At 48.3% G+C, this 19,748-nt stretch overlaps 1 protein-coding gene across 7 annotated transcripts in view; it reads right to left on the bottom strand.

The window, feature by feature from the left end:
- The window catches only part of LOC117887167 (butyrophilin subfamily 2 member A1-like), a 52,393-nt gene that overhangs the window by 16,837 nt on the left and 15,808 nt on the right, over positions 1-19,748 (bottom strand). For 5 of the 7 annotated variants that reach the window (XM_034789487.1, XM_034789491.1, XM_034789489.1 and 2 more), the window contains exons 4-7: positions 16,863-17,210; positions 3,842-4,123; positions 2,853-2,969; positions 118-138 (exon numbers count right to left, since the gene is read on the bottom strand). In XM_034789487.1, coding sequence (XP_034645378.1) covers positions 118-138; positions 2,853-2,969; positions 3,842-4,123; positions 16,863-17,210 — 768 coding nt within the window. The remainder of the gene's footprint in view (positions 1-117; positions 139-2,852; positions 2,970-3,841; positions 4,124-16,862; positions 17,211-19,748) is intronic. The other 2 variants (XM_034789492.1, XM_034789493.1) reach the window with 1 other exon arrangement.

Raw genomic sequence — 19,748 nt, 5'->3', positions numbered from 1 at the left:
TGAAGGGCAGAGGGGGTGCAGACTGTCGGGTCAGGAGGGTGCATGGATCAGGGAAGCTCCATCCCCTGGTGGAACAAGGAACGAGGTTTATAACAGGGAGAGGGTTGTGACACTTACCAAGATCCGCAACAAGTTTCCCTAAAAACAAAAACAGAATATATTGTAGATTTATAAATAGCATATCATATAAATAATCCCATAAGAGTTTGGATTTAGGGCCTACTTTTGTCCCATAAAAGTCAATGGAAAGATAATTATCCCAAATGGAAAACACTGTTAACTTTAAGAACTTGAGGCTGTGGTTAAAACAAACCATAAAATAATGTTCTAGTGACAAAATTTACCAAAACACAAGCTTAAGAGGTCAGGCTGAAAATTCACAGTTCTGCTTCTGAGGCTATGTCTACACTACGCACCTTTTAGTGACATAGTGACACAGCTGTGCCGCTACAGGCGTGTTGCTAAAAGGCGTGCAGTGTAGTCACTGTTTGTCATCAGGAGAGAGCTCTCCTGCCGACAAAAAACTTCTACCCAAACGAGCGGCAGTAGTTTTATCGGCAAAATTTTTGTCGTTTGGGGGGTTGGGGGGTTCACACCCTTGAACGACAAAAGTTTTGCTGACGAAAGTCCAGTTTACACAAAGCCTTAAGACTGACCATTCCCAAGCCACTCTACCCTGGCCACCATCTACATAAAGGTTATGTTATAAACTTAGTAGGAAGTGAGAACACCTTCACATCATTGACATCCCAGTCAGTGACAGAATGAAGCGTCTGTAACATACACTTGCTTACACCCTATGCCTGTTCATGTGGGGCAAACTCCTGCAATCCTTGGGGCTCTCTGGGGGGCACTGTAGGGTAGGAGGGGGGCAGGAAGTGATTTGCATGTAATAACCACCATGTTGAGCATTCATTCATCAGATCCCCTAACAGCTGCCTGGGAGGCACCAGCAAATTGTTCCAAAGATTGAGATTCCCCCACACTGCAGTTCCCATAGAAGAGTCTTAACTCTCTCTGCAACATGTGCTGCTATGAGAGAAGAGGAGAGACTTGTTAGAAAGGGGGAGAGTCCAGTACAAATGCTGCAAATTCTACAGAGCACTGGTTGGCTGGTAATGAACTGTATCAACAGGCTTCCATATAACCACTCCCATTGCTCTGCGTATCAGAGGGGCCTGCACTTGCCTGTCGTAGCGCTCCTCCCACCTGTGGTTAAAGTTCTCCTGTTCACTATGAATCTTAACTTTTTAAAACAAAATTGGAACCCAAACCCTGTAAATTATTTGTGCATCCTCCTCAACTGACTTGGGGAATAAAGATCAGCTTGGACTGGTTCTGAGCTAGGCCCAACAGCATGAAAACCACCAAATCTCCTCAGTTACCCAGACTTCAGTCACAGCCCATTTCAATACTCCTGTGGAGAACAGCCTCTTGTGACTGACTGGGAGCCAGCCCCTGAGAATGGCTATCCACGCTGGACTTGGGAGTACAGAAAAACACAGAATTGCTGGAAAGGAAAATAGTGACAGAGAGAGAATGGCATGTTGTCTGACAGTTCAGGAAGAGACCCTCAGCAGCCCCATAGGATCAGGCACCATTGCTTGACCCTTGTGCAGGATAAAAGATTCTTTGAAAAAACAGGCTACAGGAGAGGAAAAGGACTAATACTACCAGAGCTAGCAGGCAATTTGTGAGGCTCAGACACTGCTGTGGTGAGCATCATGGGAAAGCCCATGAAGAAATGAATAGCTCCCTATGCAGAGCAGGGTTTGGGTGGTGACAGTTAATAACGCCAGGCTGCAAGAAGGAAAATGGAAATAATAATTGCAGGTGTTACTTTTAAAGTGGTCTCTATTTAGCTAATCATTGGTCCTCTGCATTAAAGCTTGATGAGCTAAGAAAGGGGGTGGCAACCTTTGCAGACAGGCCTCGGAGAGGTAGGGGTTAGAACCATAGCCTGGGACTTCAGTGACCTTAGTCCAATTCCTGGGTCTACCACAGACCTTCTGTGTGAATTAGTACAAGACATCAAGGGCTTGTCTTCACTTAAAAGATTTGCTGCTTTAACCCTGCTAGTGTAGAATATCTGGCTGTGCTCTCTGATCAGGGCTGTGAAGTGCATAAAACCAATCAGTGGCATATGTGAGCCCAGAACTCTTATTCCCAAGCCCAGTGCAGCTTTTTTAGGCTAAGGGCATTTTGATGGGAAAGTGTCTCTCTCGCTGCACTGCGCAGGTGTTCTATTAGCACTCTGTATTTCTAAAGTGAAGATCTAATCATTTCATATTGTAAATTATCGACACTGGCTTTATCATTTGATTTCATCCACACTAGACATTAGCAATGGGAATCAAGTGATATGTTTCATGTGGCTCCTAGGCCCTTCATTTATTTCCCAAGATATGGCCAAAAAGTAATGGAAGACTTCAGATTTCTCTCACAAATTACACCCAAGGCCTGTCTAGAACTTCCAATTTATGGTACCAAGTATCAGGAGGTAGCCGTGTTAGTCTGTATCCACAAAAAGAATGAGGAGTCTGGTGGCACCTTAAAGACTAACAGGTTTATTTGGGCATAAGCTTTAGTGAGTAAAAAATCTGAAGAAGTGGGGTTTTTACCCACGAAAGCTTATGCCCAAATAAACCTGTTAGTCTTTAAGGTGCCACCAGACTCCTTGTCAATTTATGGTAATCTGACTTTTCTTGGGAAATTTAGAAATGATGCAAAATATGGCTTCAAATAAAAATGTAGCTGCATCTTTAACTATGGAGAAGGCACCTCCACTCTAGACTAATTTATATTTTAAAGGAAATCTATGAGTACATTGTACTCTCCCCTTATAACTTTACCTTTTGCCTTGTGTTGCTTCCAGAAGAAGAAGCTGGCCGTGAAAATGAGCAAACCCAAAGCAACCAGGAGTATGTACACAGCCACATTCCAGGGGCAGGCCCCCAGGAAGAAAGAATCTGCAAGACAAAGCCTCATTAACTTGAAAACGTTGATAGAACAGATGTATCACTAGTAGGACTTTTGTGGTGATCATATGCCACTGGTTGGAAGTAGAAATTATCAGGAATTTTTCAACTAAATTTTTTTGCTTTTGTTTTGTCAGAAAACGCCAATTCATCATAACCAAATATTTTACAGGAAAAGGTTCTTGGGTCCAGGATGGGATTTCTAGTCAAAACCAGAGGAGCAAAACCCCTGAATAGCCAGTAGCCCAGTGGCTAGGACACTCACAGGGGATATCCAGAGTCAAATTCCTGCTCTGCCTGATTTGGAGCAGGGATTTGACCCCCAAACTCAGGTAAGAGTCCTGACCAGCAGGCTATTGTGAAGTGGGGGGTCTCTCTCTCTTGTTTTAATGAAAACTTTTGAAACGTGTCAGTTTTTTCCCCATGGGGAAAAGGAAATTTTTTGAAAATTTGAAAAACTTCATGGGACAGGAAACTATTTCCTTCCCAGCTCCAGTTTGGAGAGCCCATTCTGGCTGCACAAAGGGGCCTTTTCTACACTACGGAATTTTTTCAAGACTCCCTTTCCATTGTGAATGCCAATTCAACTCCAGGCATGTTAACAGTGTTTGCAATTGTTAGCAATAAAACACACTATTGAACACTCCCCACCAAAATTAGTCATGTTTCATTATACTCCATCTGCAGTTTGGAAGGCAGGTTCATAAAGTCTAACCTTCCCTAAATTCAACACACGCTGTGTTTAATGAATAGCCTCAGAGCAGCTCTATGCACATGCACGTTGTAAATCCAATACTTAAATTAAATTAAACATTCATATTTTTTCTGAGTTGCTGAACTGTGTGGCTTTCATGGACACCAACCTGCGATGTAGACCATGGATTCTTTCCCTTGGTTGAGGTGGGAGTTGCTGACAGAGCAGGACAGATCCTGACTGGAAGTTTCTGTTACAATAATGGAAATTTGTGCTTCAAACAGGCCATTATCATGTTGAATTATTTTTTCTGTCAGGGATGGTAAGTGCTGTCCCTTCAGGTCTCTCCACTGCACCTGGGGCTTCGGGTACCATCCAGCAGATTCACACACCATGTGGATCCCTCTGCTCTGGTAGCTGTCAATAGAGATGCGAGGAGTAGAGCCCAGACCTGGAGGGGAATGGAATGACACATGTGAACCCTACACAAGCTATATGGATCTCTTCAGCCTGGAAGGCGAGCATTTAATCCTTCAGGAGAAGAGAAAAGTGGATCGTTGTCCCTTCTACAGAGATTATGCAGAAATGCAGGAGCCTTTCACTGTGTCACTGCTGAGCTCTGGTTATGAGAAGTGTTTCACTATTGCCTAAGACCTAAAGCTGGAAGCCTATTTCAACGTGAACAGCATATTTCAGATCAAGAATAAAATGATAGACTGTATCATTGAACAGAGAGAGCAGCCCAACTAAACTGGCTGAGAGCTCCAGGAAATAACAATTCCAGTGGCAGGAAGTTGAAGACAGACCAAATATGGTGCAAATTTTTCACAGTGTGTGTACTTAATCACTGGAACAAGGGACATGGTGGATTCTCCATTTCCTGTAGTCCTTAAATCAGAATTGTAAGTCTCTTTCTAAAAAAAAAAAAGAAAAAAAAATTTAAAAATTGCTCTCTCTCACCCATAAGTTACTGGGCTGGATGCGGGAATCACTGGGTGAAATTCTCTGGCCTGTGTCAGACAGAATGTCAGATTAGATGATCATAAAAGTCCCTTCTGGCCCTTACATCTATGACTCTATGGAATGTATGAGGGGCTGAGGATTAGAAACCACAAGTGCCAAGCTGCAGTAGCAGGTAAGCAGTTACTCCACAGCCCTAGTACAGAGTAAGGGAGAGGAGCACATGTGGCCTGCTGCCTTCTGTCAACCCTCTCTCACACAGACATTTGCGGCCAGTGGATCTGTTGTGTGTCAACATACGGGCTGTAGTGGAAAGAGAGAGTCTGAGACACACCTTGTATCAGAGGCCTGGTTTGAGGCCTGAACTAAAGTAGTGGGCAAGCTTTGCTGATCTAAAGCAAAGTTAGCGAAAGTCAGGCTGTGAGCAGAAGGCAGGCCCTGCTATAAAACACACCTGCTTCTAAGTTTACAGAATCTGGCAAGAACAGGGCTGATATTGCAGAAACACACACATTCCTGAGAAGTGCTAGGCACAGGACACTCACACAAACACATTCCAGAAGGGTGGTACCACAGTACCCCATACCAAGCATAGTATGAACACCCCCTAGGTTTGCCAACTTTCTGCTCACACACCCAGGGCCAGTGCAAGGATGTTTCATGCCCTAGGCGAAACTTCCACCTTGCGCCCTCCCCAAGCCCTGCGGCAGCTCCCCACCCTGAGGGCCCCCCCACCATGGCAGCCCCCCCCGCCACCACCCCTGAGGCGCCCTCCCTGCGGCAGCTACCAACCCTCCCCTCCACCCTGAGTTGCCCCCTCCCCCTCGCGGCAGCTCCTGGCCCGGGGAACCTTGCGGCAGCTCCCCACCCCAGCTCACCTCTGCTCCACCCCCTCCCCTAGCCCTGCGGCCGCCCCCCCCCCCCCCCCCCCCCTGAGCCCCCCCCCTTGTGGCAGTTCCCCCCCTCGCCTGGGGAGCCGTGCGGCAGTTCCCCACCCCAGCCCACCTCTGCTCCGCCTCCTCCCCGAGCACGCCGTCGCTGCTCCACTTCTGCCTCCCAGGCTTGCGGTGCCAATCAGCTGTTTGGCGCCACAAGCCTGGGAGGGAGAGAAGCAGAGCGGGGTGGTGTGCTCAGGGGAGGAGGCGGAGCAGAGGTGAGCCGGGGCGGGGAGTTCCCCTGCGTGCCACCCCCTCCTTACTTGCTGCAGGCGGCCCTCCCTGCGCCCCCCTGCCCCAGCTCCCTCCGCCTAAATGCCAGCGGCGACCGGGGCGGCCGAAGATCCGGCTGCTGCGGTCGCCGCCGAAGAAAATGCCGCCCCCCCAAATCCTAGTGCCCTAGGCGACCGCCTAGGTCGCCTAATAGGTTGCACCAGCCCTGCACACACCTGAACACCCTTGGCCTGCCCCCTGCCCCACCCCTCCTCTGAATCCCTGCCCATACCCTGCCCATTCTCTGAAGCTCTGCCCCTCTCAATCCATCCCCCCTCCCTCTGTCACTCGCTCTCCCCATCTTCACTCACTCACTTTCACCGGGCTGGGTCAGGGGATTGGGGTGTGGGAGGGGGTGAGGGTGAGGGCTCCGGCTTGGGGTGTGGGTTCTGGGGTGGGGCCAGGGATGAGGGTTTTGTGGTTCAGGAGGGGGCTCCGGGCTCGGGGGTGGAGCCAAGGGGTTCAGAGTATGGGGGGTCCGGGCTAAGGTAGGGGGTTGGGGTTGGTGTGTGGGAGGGGGTATGGGTTCTGGGTTGGGGGTGTGGGTTCTGGGCCAGTAATGAGGGTGTAGCAGGGCGGACACCTGCTCCTGCCCTGAGAGGCTTAAAACAGCCCTAGGAAAGGGCTGTGGGAGGAGAAGGCAGCCACTGGGCTGATTTGGGGAAGCAGGCAGAGCTGCGGCCACACCCCAAACAGAGCCCAGCTGGCCCCTATAAGAGGCTGCGAGCCAGGAGCCCAAAGAGTCTCTCTCTGCTTTCAGAGAGAGGGGGGACTGGTTGCTGGGAAGCTCAGGGTACCTAGAGTAAGGCAGGGCTGGGGAAAGGCCAGAGGGGCTGGGGAGCTCCAGGCTGGTAACTCATCAGGCTGCAGGGCCTTGTCCAAGGCCCCATAGAGGTACTAGGTTGTAGAGAAAGGCAGCAGGTCCAAACCCTCCTTGTCAGTGATGAGTGGCTTATACTGCAGTCTGCCCTAGGGAACGGGGGCTAGTTGGTGACTGGCAGTAGCCTTACACTGAGGTGAGGTGGGGATAGGGGTTACCCTGGGAGGGGAGACCTTGAGATTGGGGGTTACTGCCAGAGGGGCAGCACCCCAGAGAAAGGGGAACCAGGGTCCTGGGAGGGACACGGGGCCAGTGGTAAGGCAGATCACCGGCCTGCAGAGGGCACTCTGACAGCTGGAGAGCTAATTCCTGAGATGACCAGCAGGAGGCACTGCAGGGGTGAGTCCCACATTGTTACAGAGGGGTTCAGGTTGTGGGAGGGGGCTCCAGGCTGGGGGGTGAGGGCTCCAGCTGGGGATGCGGGCTCTGGTGTGGGGCCAGAGATGAGGCATTTGGAGTGCAGGCGAGCACTCTGGGCTGGGGCTGAGAGGTTTAGCGTGCAGAAGGGGGCTCTGGGCTGGGGCAGGGGGTTGGGGTGCAGGGGTGTGTGAGGACTCTGGCTAGGGGTGCAGATTCTGGGGTGGGGCTGGGGAGGAGGGGTTTTGGGTACAGGAGGGGACTATGGGCTGGGGTTGAGGGGTTCAGAGTGTGGGAGGGGGATGAGGCCCTGGGCAGGGGGTTGGGGCATGGGGGGGGGAGTGAGCTCTGGATGGGTGTGCAGACTCTGGGGTGGGGCTGGGGATGAGCAGGCTGGCTAACCTAATGAGGAGGGCTTTAAACTAGGTTCACCGGGGGAAGGAGATCAAAGCCCTGAGGTAAGTGGGGAAATGGGATACCAGGAGGAAGCACGAGCCGGAGGACTCTTGCCTCATACTGAGAAAGCAGGACAATCAGCGAGTTATCTTAAATGCCTATACACAAATGCAAGAAGTCTGGGAAACAAGCAGGGAGAACTGGAAGTCCTGGCACAGTCAAAGAATTATGATGTGATTGGAATAACAGAGACTTGGTGGGAATAGCTCACATGACTGGAGTACTGTCATGGATGGATATAAACTGTTCAGGAAGAACAGGCAGGGCAGAAAAGGTGGGACAGCTGCACTGTATGTAAGACAGCAGTCTGACTGATCAGAGTTTCAGTATGAAACTGCAGAAAAACCTGAGAGTCTCTGGATTATGTTTAGAAGTGTGAGCAACAAGGGTGATGTCGTGGTGGGAGTCTGCTATAGACCACCAGACCAGGGGGATGAGGCTTTCTTCCATCAACTAACAGAAGTTACTAGATCACAGGCCCTGGTTCTCATGGGGGACTTCAATCACCCCGATATCTGCTGGGTGAGCAATACAGCGGTGCACAGATAATCCAGGAAGTTTTTGCAAATGCTGGAAGAACCAACTAGGGGCAGAGCTCTTCTTGACCTGCTGCTCACAAACAGGGAAGAATTAGTAGGGGAAGCAAAAGTGGATGGGAACCTGGGAGGCAGTGACCATGAGATGGTCAAGTTCAGGATCCTGACACAAGGAAGAAAGGAGAGCAGCAGAATATGGACTCTGGACTTCAGAAAAGCAGACTTTGACTCCCTCAGGGAACTGATGGGCAGGATCCCCTGGGAGAATAACATGAGGGGGAAAGGAGTCCAGGAGAGCTGGTTGTATTTTAAAGAATCCTTATTGAAATTGTAGGAACAAACCATCCCGATGTGTAGAAAGAATAGTAAATATGGTAGGTGTTAAGCTTGGCTTAACAGTGAAATCCTGGCTGATCTTAAAACACAAAAAAGAAGCTTACAAGAAGTGGACGATTGGACAATGACCAGGGAGGAGTATAAACATATTGCTCAGGCATGCAGGAGTGAAATCAGGAAGGCCAAATCACACTTGGAGTTGCAGCTAGAAAGAGATGTTAAGAGTAACAAGAAGGGTTTCTTCACGTATGTTAGCAACAAGAAGAAAGTCAAGGAAAGTGTGGGCCCCTTACTGAATGGGGGAGGCAACCTAGTGACCAAGGATGTGGAAAAAGCTAATGTACTCAGAGGCAAAAAAAGCATTGTCTTCAAGAACAAGGTCAGCTCCCAGACTACTGCAGTGGGCAGCACAGTATGGGGAGGAGGTGACCAGCCCTCTGTGGAGAAAGAAGTGGTTCAGGACTATTTAGAAAAGCTGGACGAGCAAAAGTCCATGGGGCCAGATGCACTGCATCCGAAGGTGCTAAAAGAGTTGGCGGATGTGATTGCAGAGCCGTTGACCATTATCTTTGAAAACTCATGGCCATAGGGGATGGTCCCGGATGATTGGAAAAGGCTAATGTAGTGCCCATTTTTGAAAAGGCGAAGGAGGATCCAGGAAACTACAGGCCAGTCAGCCTCACCTCAGTCCCTGGAAAAATCATGGAGCAGGTCCTCAAGGAATCAATTCTGAAGCACTTAGAGGAGAGGAAAGTGATCAGGAACAGTCAGTATGGATTCACCAAGGGCAAGTCATGCCTGAGTAAGCTAATTGCCTTCTATGATGAGATAACTGGCTCCGTGGATGAAGGGAAAGCAGTGGACGTGTTATTCCTTGAATTTAGCAATGCTTTTGATATGGTCTCCCACAGTATTCTTGCCAGCAAGTTAAAGAGGTATGGGCTGGAGGAATGGACTATAACAGAGGTCCCCAACGCAGTGCCCGCGGGTGCCATGGCACCCGCCGGGGCATTTATGTGCACCCGCCTAGGGCCCAGCAGGGGAGAGAAGCCACGGCCCCGCACCTGCCGGGGACAGAGAACTCTGGGGCTGCAGGCTGCGGGCGCTGGTGTTCTCAGTCCCAGGCAGGCGCATGGCCGCGGCTTAAGCTGGAGAGAAGCCGCAGCCCCGCACCTGCCGGGGACAGAGAACTCCGGGGCTGCAGGCTGTGGGCACCAGTGTTCTCTGTCCCCAGCAGGCGCGGGGCCCGCCTAGTGCCCAGCAGGGGAGAGAAGCTGGGGCCCGTGCCTACTGGGGACACAGTACTCCGGGGCTGCAGGCGCCGGTGTTCTCTGTCCCCGCGGCTTCTCTCCGGCTTCTCTCTGGATTCATATATTATGTAATATTAAATATGATGTTTTTCGTATTATTTAATGTACAAATACCAAATAAGCCTTGAAAAACTGTAATGGTCTCAAGTTGCAGTGGGGGAGGTTTAGGTTGGATATTAGGAAAAACTTTTTCACTAGGAGGGTGGTGAAGCACTGGAATGGGTTACCTAGGGAAGTGGTAGAATCTCCTTCTTTAGAGGTTTTTAAGGCCTGCCTTGAGAAAGCCCTGCCTGGGATCATTTAGTTGGGGATTGATCCTGCTTTGATCAGGGGGTTGAACTAGATGACCTCCTGAGGTCCTTTCCAACCCTGATATTCTATGATTATATGAGGTGTTTGAGGTACAGGAGGGTGCTCCATGCTGGGATTGAGGGGTTCAGAGGGCAGGAGGGGGATCAGGGCTGGGACAAGGGGTTGGGGCATGGGGGGAGTCAGGGGTGCAAGCTCCAGGCAGTGCTTATCTCAAGCAGCTCCCGGAAGCAGTGGCATGTCCCCACTCTGGCTTGTACACGGAAGTGATGCCAGGCAACTCTGCACACTGCCCCATCTGCAGGTGCCACCCCTTCAGCTCCCATTGGCCATAGTTCCCGGCCAAGGGGAGCAGCAGAGCCAGGCCTTGAGGCGGGGGCAGCATGCAGAGCCTCCTGGCTGCCCCTATGCGTAGCAGCCAGAGGGGGGACATGCCACTACTTCTGGGAGCTGCATGGAGCCACAGGAGGCAGGGAGCCTGCCTTACCTCCGCTGCACCGCTGATCGGATTGCCAGGGTCCCTTTTCGACCGGTTGCTCCTGTCTAAAACCGGACACCTCGCAACCCTACCCTCCCAAAGATAATGAGAACACACTGACCCCTCCTAAAGATAAGGTCAGGATGACAGTGTGATGGATAGAGATATTTTGATCAAACCAACATGTACAAGGTAATGGGTGGTAACAAACCACGTGGGATGGGTGGGGCGACTAGCCACATCAGAGGGGCAACACATAACTTGTTTGTATTGGTGTATAAATGAAGTCTCAGAGGGAGAGTCTTTGGCCAAGAGAGAGCAGAAAATCCCGCCACTGACTGAGTTGCGCCCGTTGTAATACATGTGTTAAGTGTACCCGTAGCATGTATAGGGCTTTAACACCATGCTTCATCAACTATAAACCTGAGCGAGTCCCTTTGCTACTAACAGGTCTGTTGTTATTGGGCAATTCAATTGGAGGCTGCTGTATGGGCTATCGAGCCAGAGCAGCACGCAGAGAGAACACACGCGCAGCCAACATCTGATGACATTGGCCTTGACCCCAGCACATCAATACACTTTCCAAAGTCCTATCTCCCTCCTCTGAGCTCCCACGCACATATTGCTGATTAGGGAGCCACCACAGCCCTTGGCTCTGTGGTACACCAGGGAAGGTGAAGGGCTCACCATCTTCTGCATTATTCAAGCCCTTTTCATTTAAAGACAGGCCCATTAGTCCACAGATGCTGCATCCTGAGATCTACTGACAAGGTTGCTGGTCTTGTTTTTGTCTCCTTGGTGGAAAATAAGTGGTTACAATAGAAATCAACCATCAGAATGGATTAAGAATGAATATTGAAATGCAAGTAATAAAATATTAGTATTTAAATACAGAGTGGCTTCCTGGAATGTTTTAAATGAGCTAAGTGTAATGACTATGAAACTGATGGCACATCTACACTACAGACTTCTGCTGGCATAGCTCTACCCACCAGGGGTGTGAAAAGGTATGAGTCTGACTGACACAGCTGTGCTGGTAAAAGCCCCTTTAGTATATTGTAGTATTGTGTCTTTAAATCTAGTCCTGCATAATCACCAGAGGGCCTCCAGGTATAAGGAATCTCACAAGATGCAGGGCTCTCAGGTCTCTGTAGGCTCAGTTGTCTGTAGCAGCCATATTGTTGTGTAACTAACAGAGAGAGTTGTGGTTTAAACTTTATATCCTTGGTCTCACTCTGTTTCCTGAGATCCATAGTCTGCAGCAGACTCATAAGGAAGCCCCTCTCTGCTGCCAGATATAGTGAAAACAACTACTCAGAGCCAGGAAACAATCTACAGACCTGCAGGAACCAAGCAGAAGATACAGAGTATTGAGAGAGAGTACATAGATTGTGACGCTCTGTACCTCGGGGGAACACCCTACACCCCCATGTTGAACTTTATAAAATGATTGTGTGGTATCCAATGCAAAGTTTGTCATGTGGGAGGTCTTCTGAAGGCTCATGATGCACTGAGCATGGTTGTTATAGTGATGTTATAGTAAGGTTATAGTTTCATGTATATAGTTATGAGGCTGAAAATGTATCCTCATGGCTTAAAGCAAGCCCAGGCAAAAACTCTCCAAGAACAGAGAGGCAGTTCACACCTCATCAGGGTATGTATGGGACAAACCCAGCCCAGCCTCACAGGGATAAAGGACGCTGGCCTAGGCAGCAGCAAAAGAATCTGTTAGATTCTCGAGTGAGTCACCCCCATTCCTTTGGTCAGTTTGGAACTGCAATGAGGTAATGTCTCCAGCATCAAGGGAGCAGTTCCAGGCAGAGCAGGAAGCAGATGCGAGACTCAAGGGAGCTTGGATGGCAGCACAGAGCAACCCACCGCCTCAGCTCTTCTAACAGATCCAAGTTTTGTTATAGAAGGAGGACTCTCATACAAAAAGACTCTTTCTGGTGGGCACAAGGAGGACTGGCATCCTCAGAGACAGTTGGTAGTTCCAACTAAGTATAGGGGAAAGATCTTGAGCTTAGCCCATGATCACCCTAGTGGCCATGCTGGGGACCAAGGACCGTTTGGGGAAGTCATTCCACTGGGAGGGAATGGGCAAGGACATTTCTACCTATGTCTGGTCTTGTGAGTTGTGCCAGAGGGTGGGAAAGTCCCGAGACCAGGTCAACGCCCCTCTCCCCATAATTGAGGTTCCATTTAAGTGAGTAGCTGAGGACATTCTGCGTCCTTTCCCTAAGAAGACACCCAGAGGAAAGCTGTACATACTGACTTTCATGGATTTTGCCACCCGATGGCCAGAAGCAGTAGCTCTAAGCAACACCAGGGCTAAAAGTGTAAGCCAGGTATTGGCAGACATTTTTGCCAGGGTACGTTGTGCCTCCGACATCCTTACAGATTCGGGAACTAACTTCCTGGCAGGGACCATGAAACATCTTTGGGAAGCTCATGGGGTGAACCACTTGGTTGCCACACCTTACCACCATCAAACGAATGGCCTAGTGGAGAAGTTTAATGGAACTTTGGGGGCCATGATACATAAATTTGTGAATGAACACTCCAATTATTAAGACCTAGTGTTGCAGTAGTTGCTCTTTGCCTACAGGGCTGTACCACATCCCAATTTGGGATTTTCACCCTTTGAACTCGTTTATGACCACGAAGTTAAGGGGCCATTACAGTTGGTGAAGCAGCAATGGGAGGTGGTTACATCTTCTTCAGGAACTAACATTTTGGACTTCGTAACCTAGCTGCAATACACCCTCAAAGACTCTCTAGCCTTTGCTCGAGAAAATCTACAACATGCTCAACAAGAGCAAAAGGCCTGGTATGATAAACATGCCAGAGAGTGTTTCTTCAAAGTAGGTGACCAAGTCATGGTACTGAAAGCACTCCAGGCCAATAAAATGGAAGCATTGTGGGAAGGTCCATTTATGGTCCGAGAACATCTGGGAACTGTTAATTACATCATAGCATTCCCAGACCCTACCCTAAAACCTAAAGTATACCATGTTAATTCTCTAAAGCCCTTTTATTCCCGAGAAATCAAGGTTCTCCAGTTTACAGCTCAGGAGAGAGACAACACTGAGTGGCCTGAAGGAATATACTATGAAGAAAAAAGCAACGGTGGCATGGAAGAGGTGAGTCTTTCCATAACCCTTGGGAGTAAGCAGCGACAGCAAATTCAGGAGCTGTGTACCAGCTTCGCGCCGATGTTTTCAGTGACCCCAGGATGGACAGAACGGGCGTACCACTCCATTGACACAGGTGATGCTCGCCCAATTAGAGCCCAACCCGACCAGATGGCTCCTCAAGCCAAAAGCGCAATAGAAAGGGAGATCAAGGACATGTTATAGATGGGTGTAATCCGCCCCTCTGAGAGTGCATGGGCTTCTCCAGTGGTTCTGGTTCCCAAACCAGATAGGGAAATCCGCTTTTGTGTGGACTACCATAAGCTAAAAGCTGTAACTCGCCCAGAAAACTATCCAATGCTATGCACAGATGAGCTGTTGGAGATGAACTGGGCACGTCCCAGTTTCTCCACCATAGACTTAACTAAGGGATACTGGTAAATGCTGCTAGATGACCCAGCCAAAGAAAGGTCAGCCTTCATCACCCATGTGGGGCTGTATGAATTTAATGCGCTCCCTTTTGGACTGCGAAATGCACCCACCACCTTCCAGAGACTGGTAGATAACCTTCTGGCTGGATTTGGGGAATTTGAAGTCACCTGCCTTGACGATGTGGCTATATTCTCAGATTCATGGGCAGAACACCTGGAACACCTCCAAGCTGTCTTCCAGCACATAAGGGAGGCAGGATTAACTGTTAAGGCCAAAAAGTGTCAAATAGGCCTAAACAGGGTAATGTACCTTGGACACCACATGGGTCAAGGTACTATCAACCCCCTACAGGATAAGGTAAATGCTATCCAAAATTGGCCTGTCCCTAAGTCAAAAGAGTAGGTCCAAACCTTCCTGGGCTTGGCCGGGTATTACAGATGATTTGTACCACACTACAGCCAAATTGCCACCCCACTGACAGACCTGACCAAGAAAAAACAGCCAAATGCAGTTCAGTGGACTAAGAAGTGTCACAAAGTCTTTAACCAGCTTAAGGCAGCCCTTACGTCTGACCCTGTACTGAGGGCCACGGACTTCAACCAACCATTTGTCGTATCCACAGATACGTCCGAGCGTAATGTAGGAGTAGTGCCGTGACTCACCCCTGAGCACCCGTACCCCCCTCCCCAGCACCATGGTGCCCCCCGAGGCTGTGCCCCCCTCCCCAGAACCCGTGACACTTCCCCGAGCTGAGCCTCCCTCCCCAGCACCCACGGCGCTTCTCCGGACTACATCCTCCCTCCCAACACCTGTGGTGCCCCCTGAGTCCCCTCCCAGTTTTAGTCAGAGGTATTTTTAGTAAAAGTCACGGACAAGTCAGGGGCCCGTGAATTTTTGTTTACTGCCTGTGACCTGTCCATGACTTTTAATAAAAATACCCGTGACTAAAATATAGCCTTACTGATGGCTGATACCACTGAGCCTCGCTCCTCTTGTGATGCACTGCACCTGGATGAGCGGTGAGTATCAGCCATCCTACTCCTACACATGCCCTTAGAAGTTGTGCAGCAAGAAACTAGAGCTGATTTTAAAGTATTTTTATTCACATTTTTATCTCCTCTTGCTGTTTTCTCAAAGATTAAAGATCTAATATATGGAGATATACCTATCTCATAGAACTGGAAGGGACCTTGAAAGGTCATCGAGTCCAGTCCCCTGCCTTCATTAGCAGGACCAAGTACTGTCCCTTACAGTTTATTTATATATATATATATATATTTTTAATAGTCTTTAAAAAAGCTTCCATGGGTTCATTCACAGATTCATAGATTTCCAAGGCCAGAAGGGACCACTGTGATCATCTGGTCTGACCTCCCGCATAACACAGGCCAGAGAACTGCCCCCAAAATGATTCTGAGAGCAGGTTTTTTAGAAAAAAACAGCCAATCTTGATTTTAAAATTGTAAGGGATGGAGAATCCACCACAACTCTTGGTAAACTGTTCCAATGGTTAATTACTCTTGTCATAGGTTTCACCCCCACTCTGGACTTTAGAGTAGATATGGGGACCTGCATGTGAACCCCTAAACTGAATTACCAGCTTAGATCTGGTTTTGCTGCCACCACTCCCAAGTACTAACTCCCTTCCCTGGGTAGCCTTGAGAGACTTCTTCATCAATTTCCTGGTGAACACCGATCCAAACCCTTGGATCTTAACACAAGGAGAATTTAACCATCCCCCCTCCCCTCCCCCCCCNCCCCCTCCCTTCCCCCACCTATTCCTGGTGAGTCCAGATCCAATCCCCATGGATCTTAACACAAGGAGAATTTAACCATCCCCCCTCCCTTCCCCCACCTATTCCTGGTGAGTCCAGATCCAATCCCCATGGATCTTAACACAAGGAGAATTTAACCATCCCCCCTCCCTTCCCCCACCTATTCCTGGTGAGTCCAGATCCAATCCCCATGGATCTTAACACAAGGAGAATTTAACCATCCCCCCTCCCTTCCCCCACCTATTCCTGGTGAGTCCAGATCCAATCCCCATGGATCTTAACACAAGGAGAATTTAACCATCCCCCCTCCCTTCCCCCACCTATTCCTGGTGAGTCCAGATCCAATCCCCATGGATCTTAACACAAGGAAAAATCAATCAGGTTCTTAAAAATAAGACTTTTAATTAAGGAAGGTAAAAGAAAACTCCCTGGGAGATAGCATACAAGCTGATCTCACAGACAACAGATTCAAAACACAGAGGATGTTCCCCTGGGCCAAAACTTAGTTACACAAAAATTACCCAATTTGATTATTCCCTAATGCCCAAGACAAATTACAAAGAAAATAAATATAAACCTATTTATTCCCTTCACTAATACTTACTATTTGATAAGAGGCTGATTTCTGGAGCTTTCCCACTCCGGTCAAAACTGAAAACTGACCCAGACAAAGGGAACTTCCCTCCTTCCTTTTGAAACATTTTGTCCCCCCATTGGTTCCTCTGGTCAGGTGTCAGAACTTCTAGGCTAGGTGAACTTCTTAACCCTTTACAGGTAAAAGAGGCATTAACCCTTAACTGTCTGTTTATGACAACTCTCACTATTAAAAAATTATGCCTTATTTCCAGTCTGAATTTCTCTAGCTTCAACTTCCAGCCATTAGTGTGTATTACACCTTTCTCTGCTAGACAGATAGAAGGGAATTCTGGATACTGGTATGAAAATGAGACACATTAAGTTACACCTCAAAATAAATTCTTCTTCTTCTGGGAACTCAAATTAGCAGCCAAGTTACTGACCTGTCACCTTCAGTTCCAGAGTGGCTTCCCCAAAAAAGCTGGGTGATCGGAAGAAACAGATAAACTGTCCTTGGTCAGAGGGGGTGATGTTGCGTATATGCAGGGCAACTCTTCCATCCACGATACCATCCTTCAGCAGCTCTGTTCTGTCCCGATATTTTGATATTTGCAGCTCAATCTGATCTTTTCCATCCTGATACAGATGGACAAGTTCAGAGTCCTTGGATTGGAACCAGCGCACCTCCATCTCCTGAGCATTCATGCTGGGGGAGAGGTGACAGGGTAACAGGGCATCTTCCCCTGCAGAGACCGTGATGGGATGATCAGGTCCAATCACTTTGAAATTCACTGTTAAAGGAACCAAGACACACAGAAAGTTAGACCAGAGGGGAGGTGGATTGCTTTCATAGGTAATGCATGCTGAGCTCTCACAACCGCCTAGACTGCAACTTGACCAGCTAAAACTGAGCTAATGGTGTCTCAGGGTACATCTACACTACAGCGGGGAGTCGATTTAAGATACGCAAATTCAGCTACGTGAATAGCGTAGCTGAATTCGACGTATTGCAGCCGACTTACTCCGTTGTGAGGACGGCGGCAAAATCGACTTCTGCCGCTTTTTGTCGGCGGCGCTTACTACCACCTCCGCTGGTGGAGTTAGAGCGCCGATTCGGGGATCGATTGTCGCGTCCCGAGGGGACGCGATAAATCGATCCCCGAGAGGTCGATTTCTACCCGCCGATTCAGGCGGGTAGTATAGACCAGACCTCAGTGTATGTGCACTGGAAAACGGGTCAAGTTAGGACAGGCTTAGCCAGCACGTGTTAGCTGACCCTGCACTAAACTCAGACACTTTTCCTAGTCAAGACCAATCCATAGAGGATTAAAAAATGGGTGAGCTCTGTCTCTAAATTTTGTGAGCTGGCTAATGCCTGCAACCAGAACAATTAACCTGTGGAAAACTGTTTGCTAGACTGGAACCTGTAGTAGGAAGAGAGCTTGAGACATAAGCCCTTGTAGCAGAAGCCTGGTATGAGGCAGGACCTGCTCACAGAATCTGGCGAGAACAGGGCTAATATTACAAAAATACACATTCCTAAGAAGTGCCAAGATTGCAAGGGAGAACAAAAGACAAGAGGAATTGCAGCCAGAAGGAACAGGATGAAGGCTGGAAAATCACACCAACACCAGGAAAAAGCAGGTCTATGTGATTGGGGACTCCCTACTAAGAAGAACAGACAGGCCTGAGTTGGGATGATGCTGAATTATTATGAAATTCTGTGATTGATATGAATAAATGTGGCAAGCATGAGTTTGATATGGCTTGGTGTGTCTGAATTTGCTAGAGGATTCTGGGAGCAGCATTCGCTTAGCATTATATAGATGGTGTGGAAAATGTACTGGAAGTGCTGAAATTGTACTTAAATAGTTAATAAAAGTTCTAGCTGCATTTATGTTTCAACATCAAACTTTGGAATATATCCGCCGGGGAAACCAGCTCACCAAAGTAAAGAAGACATAAAATCATGCAATCAGTGGGCTTGGTACAGGCTGACCTAGGGTCAACATGACCCTTTTTTGGATGGCATCATGCTAAAAGCTTAAATGAATGATTGATGAGAGGGTAACAATTGATTGATCTGTGCCTATTTTGCAGTCCCTTCTAAAATATTAATTAGAGAAAACGACAGGGCATATTTCTGGAACATGTGACTCCTTTGAGAACAAAAGTTATAAATGCTAAGCTAAGTAAATTAGTTAAGTTAGTTCCCTGATTAACATTTGAAGAGGTTCATGATGCTGTGAGATAGAAGGCCACAGGGTAACCAAGATGCTGCTTTGAGGGACTTTTGTGGGACTTTTGAACCAGAGGGCCTTGGAGTAACCAAGACTGCTTCCAAGGGACATTTGACAGACCAAGTACCTGAGAGGGGAAAGAACGGAAGAAAAGAAGTCTCCATCTAGAATCAGTAGCTATACCTGCTTTGTTTGCTAATCAAGATACGGTGTAAGGCCATCACAGTTACTGAAGGTTTATGCTCGGGGAATTGAAGCTTATTAAGGAGATGGGCATTATGTAACCTTTACTGCTTGTATGATTCTTTCTCAAATAAATTACTATGCATTAAGGATATTGTTTTCTGAATTTCTACTGCTGCTGGTAACAATCTGCCCAGCTGTGAGCCATTAAAGATCCATTTCAACAGACTGTCACCAAAGCTGATCCAGAGAATAAAAGGGTGTGCCGTCTGCCAGGAGCTAAGATGCAGTATGTGGATCTGAGGCTGAAGGGGATTCTAATAGGAGCAGGAAAGAATTCACTGATTGTCCTTCATATGGGAACAAATGACACAGCTAGATTCTCACTGGAACGTGTCAAAGGAGATTATGCCAAGCTGGGGAAGATGCCTAAAGAAATGGAGGCTCAGATGATCTTCAGTGAGATGCTGCCTGTCCCTAGAGGAGAAGAGGGAAGGCAAGACAAGATTATGATGATCAACAGATGCCTCAGGCAGTGGTGCTATAAGGAGGGCTTTGGGATATTTCATGGCTGAGAGACATTCACAGAGGACTGTTCTCATGGGATGGACTCCACCTGAGTAGGGAGGAAAATAGACTTCTGGGATGGAGGATGGCACAACTGATTAACAGAGCTTTAAACTAGGAACTTGACAGCTGGGAGATGCACACGTAATCCCCACACCTTATCCTAATATTGACCAGGAAGAAAATCAAGAGAGAATACACCAATGGAGAAAGGAAGAGCAGTAGGTAGGAGAATGGACAGTAAGAGGAAAGATAGTGCCAATACCAATGAAGCTAACAGTCAAGTAGGCAATACTGTAAGTAAAATAACTGTACTCAATCAGGTGAAGAATCTGAGTG

Source organism: Trachemys scripta, chromosome 14 (assembly GCF_013100865.1).
Source record: "Trachemys scripta elegans isolate TJP31775 chromosome 14, CAS_Tse_1.0, whole genome shotgun sequence".
Lineage (NCBI taxonomy): Eukaryota > Metazoa > Chordata > Testudines > Emydidae > Trachemys > Trachemys scripta.
Note: the sequence above shows the minus strand (reverse complement) of the source record. Positions and strands in the feature narration are given on the sequence as shown.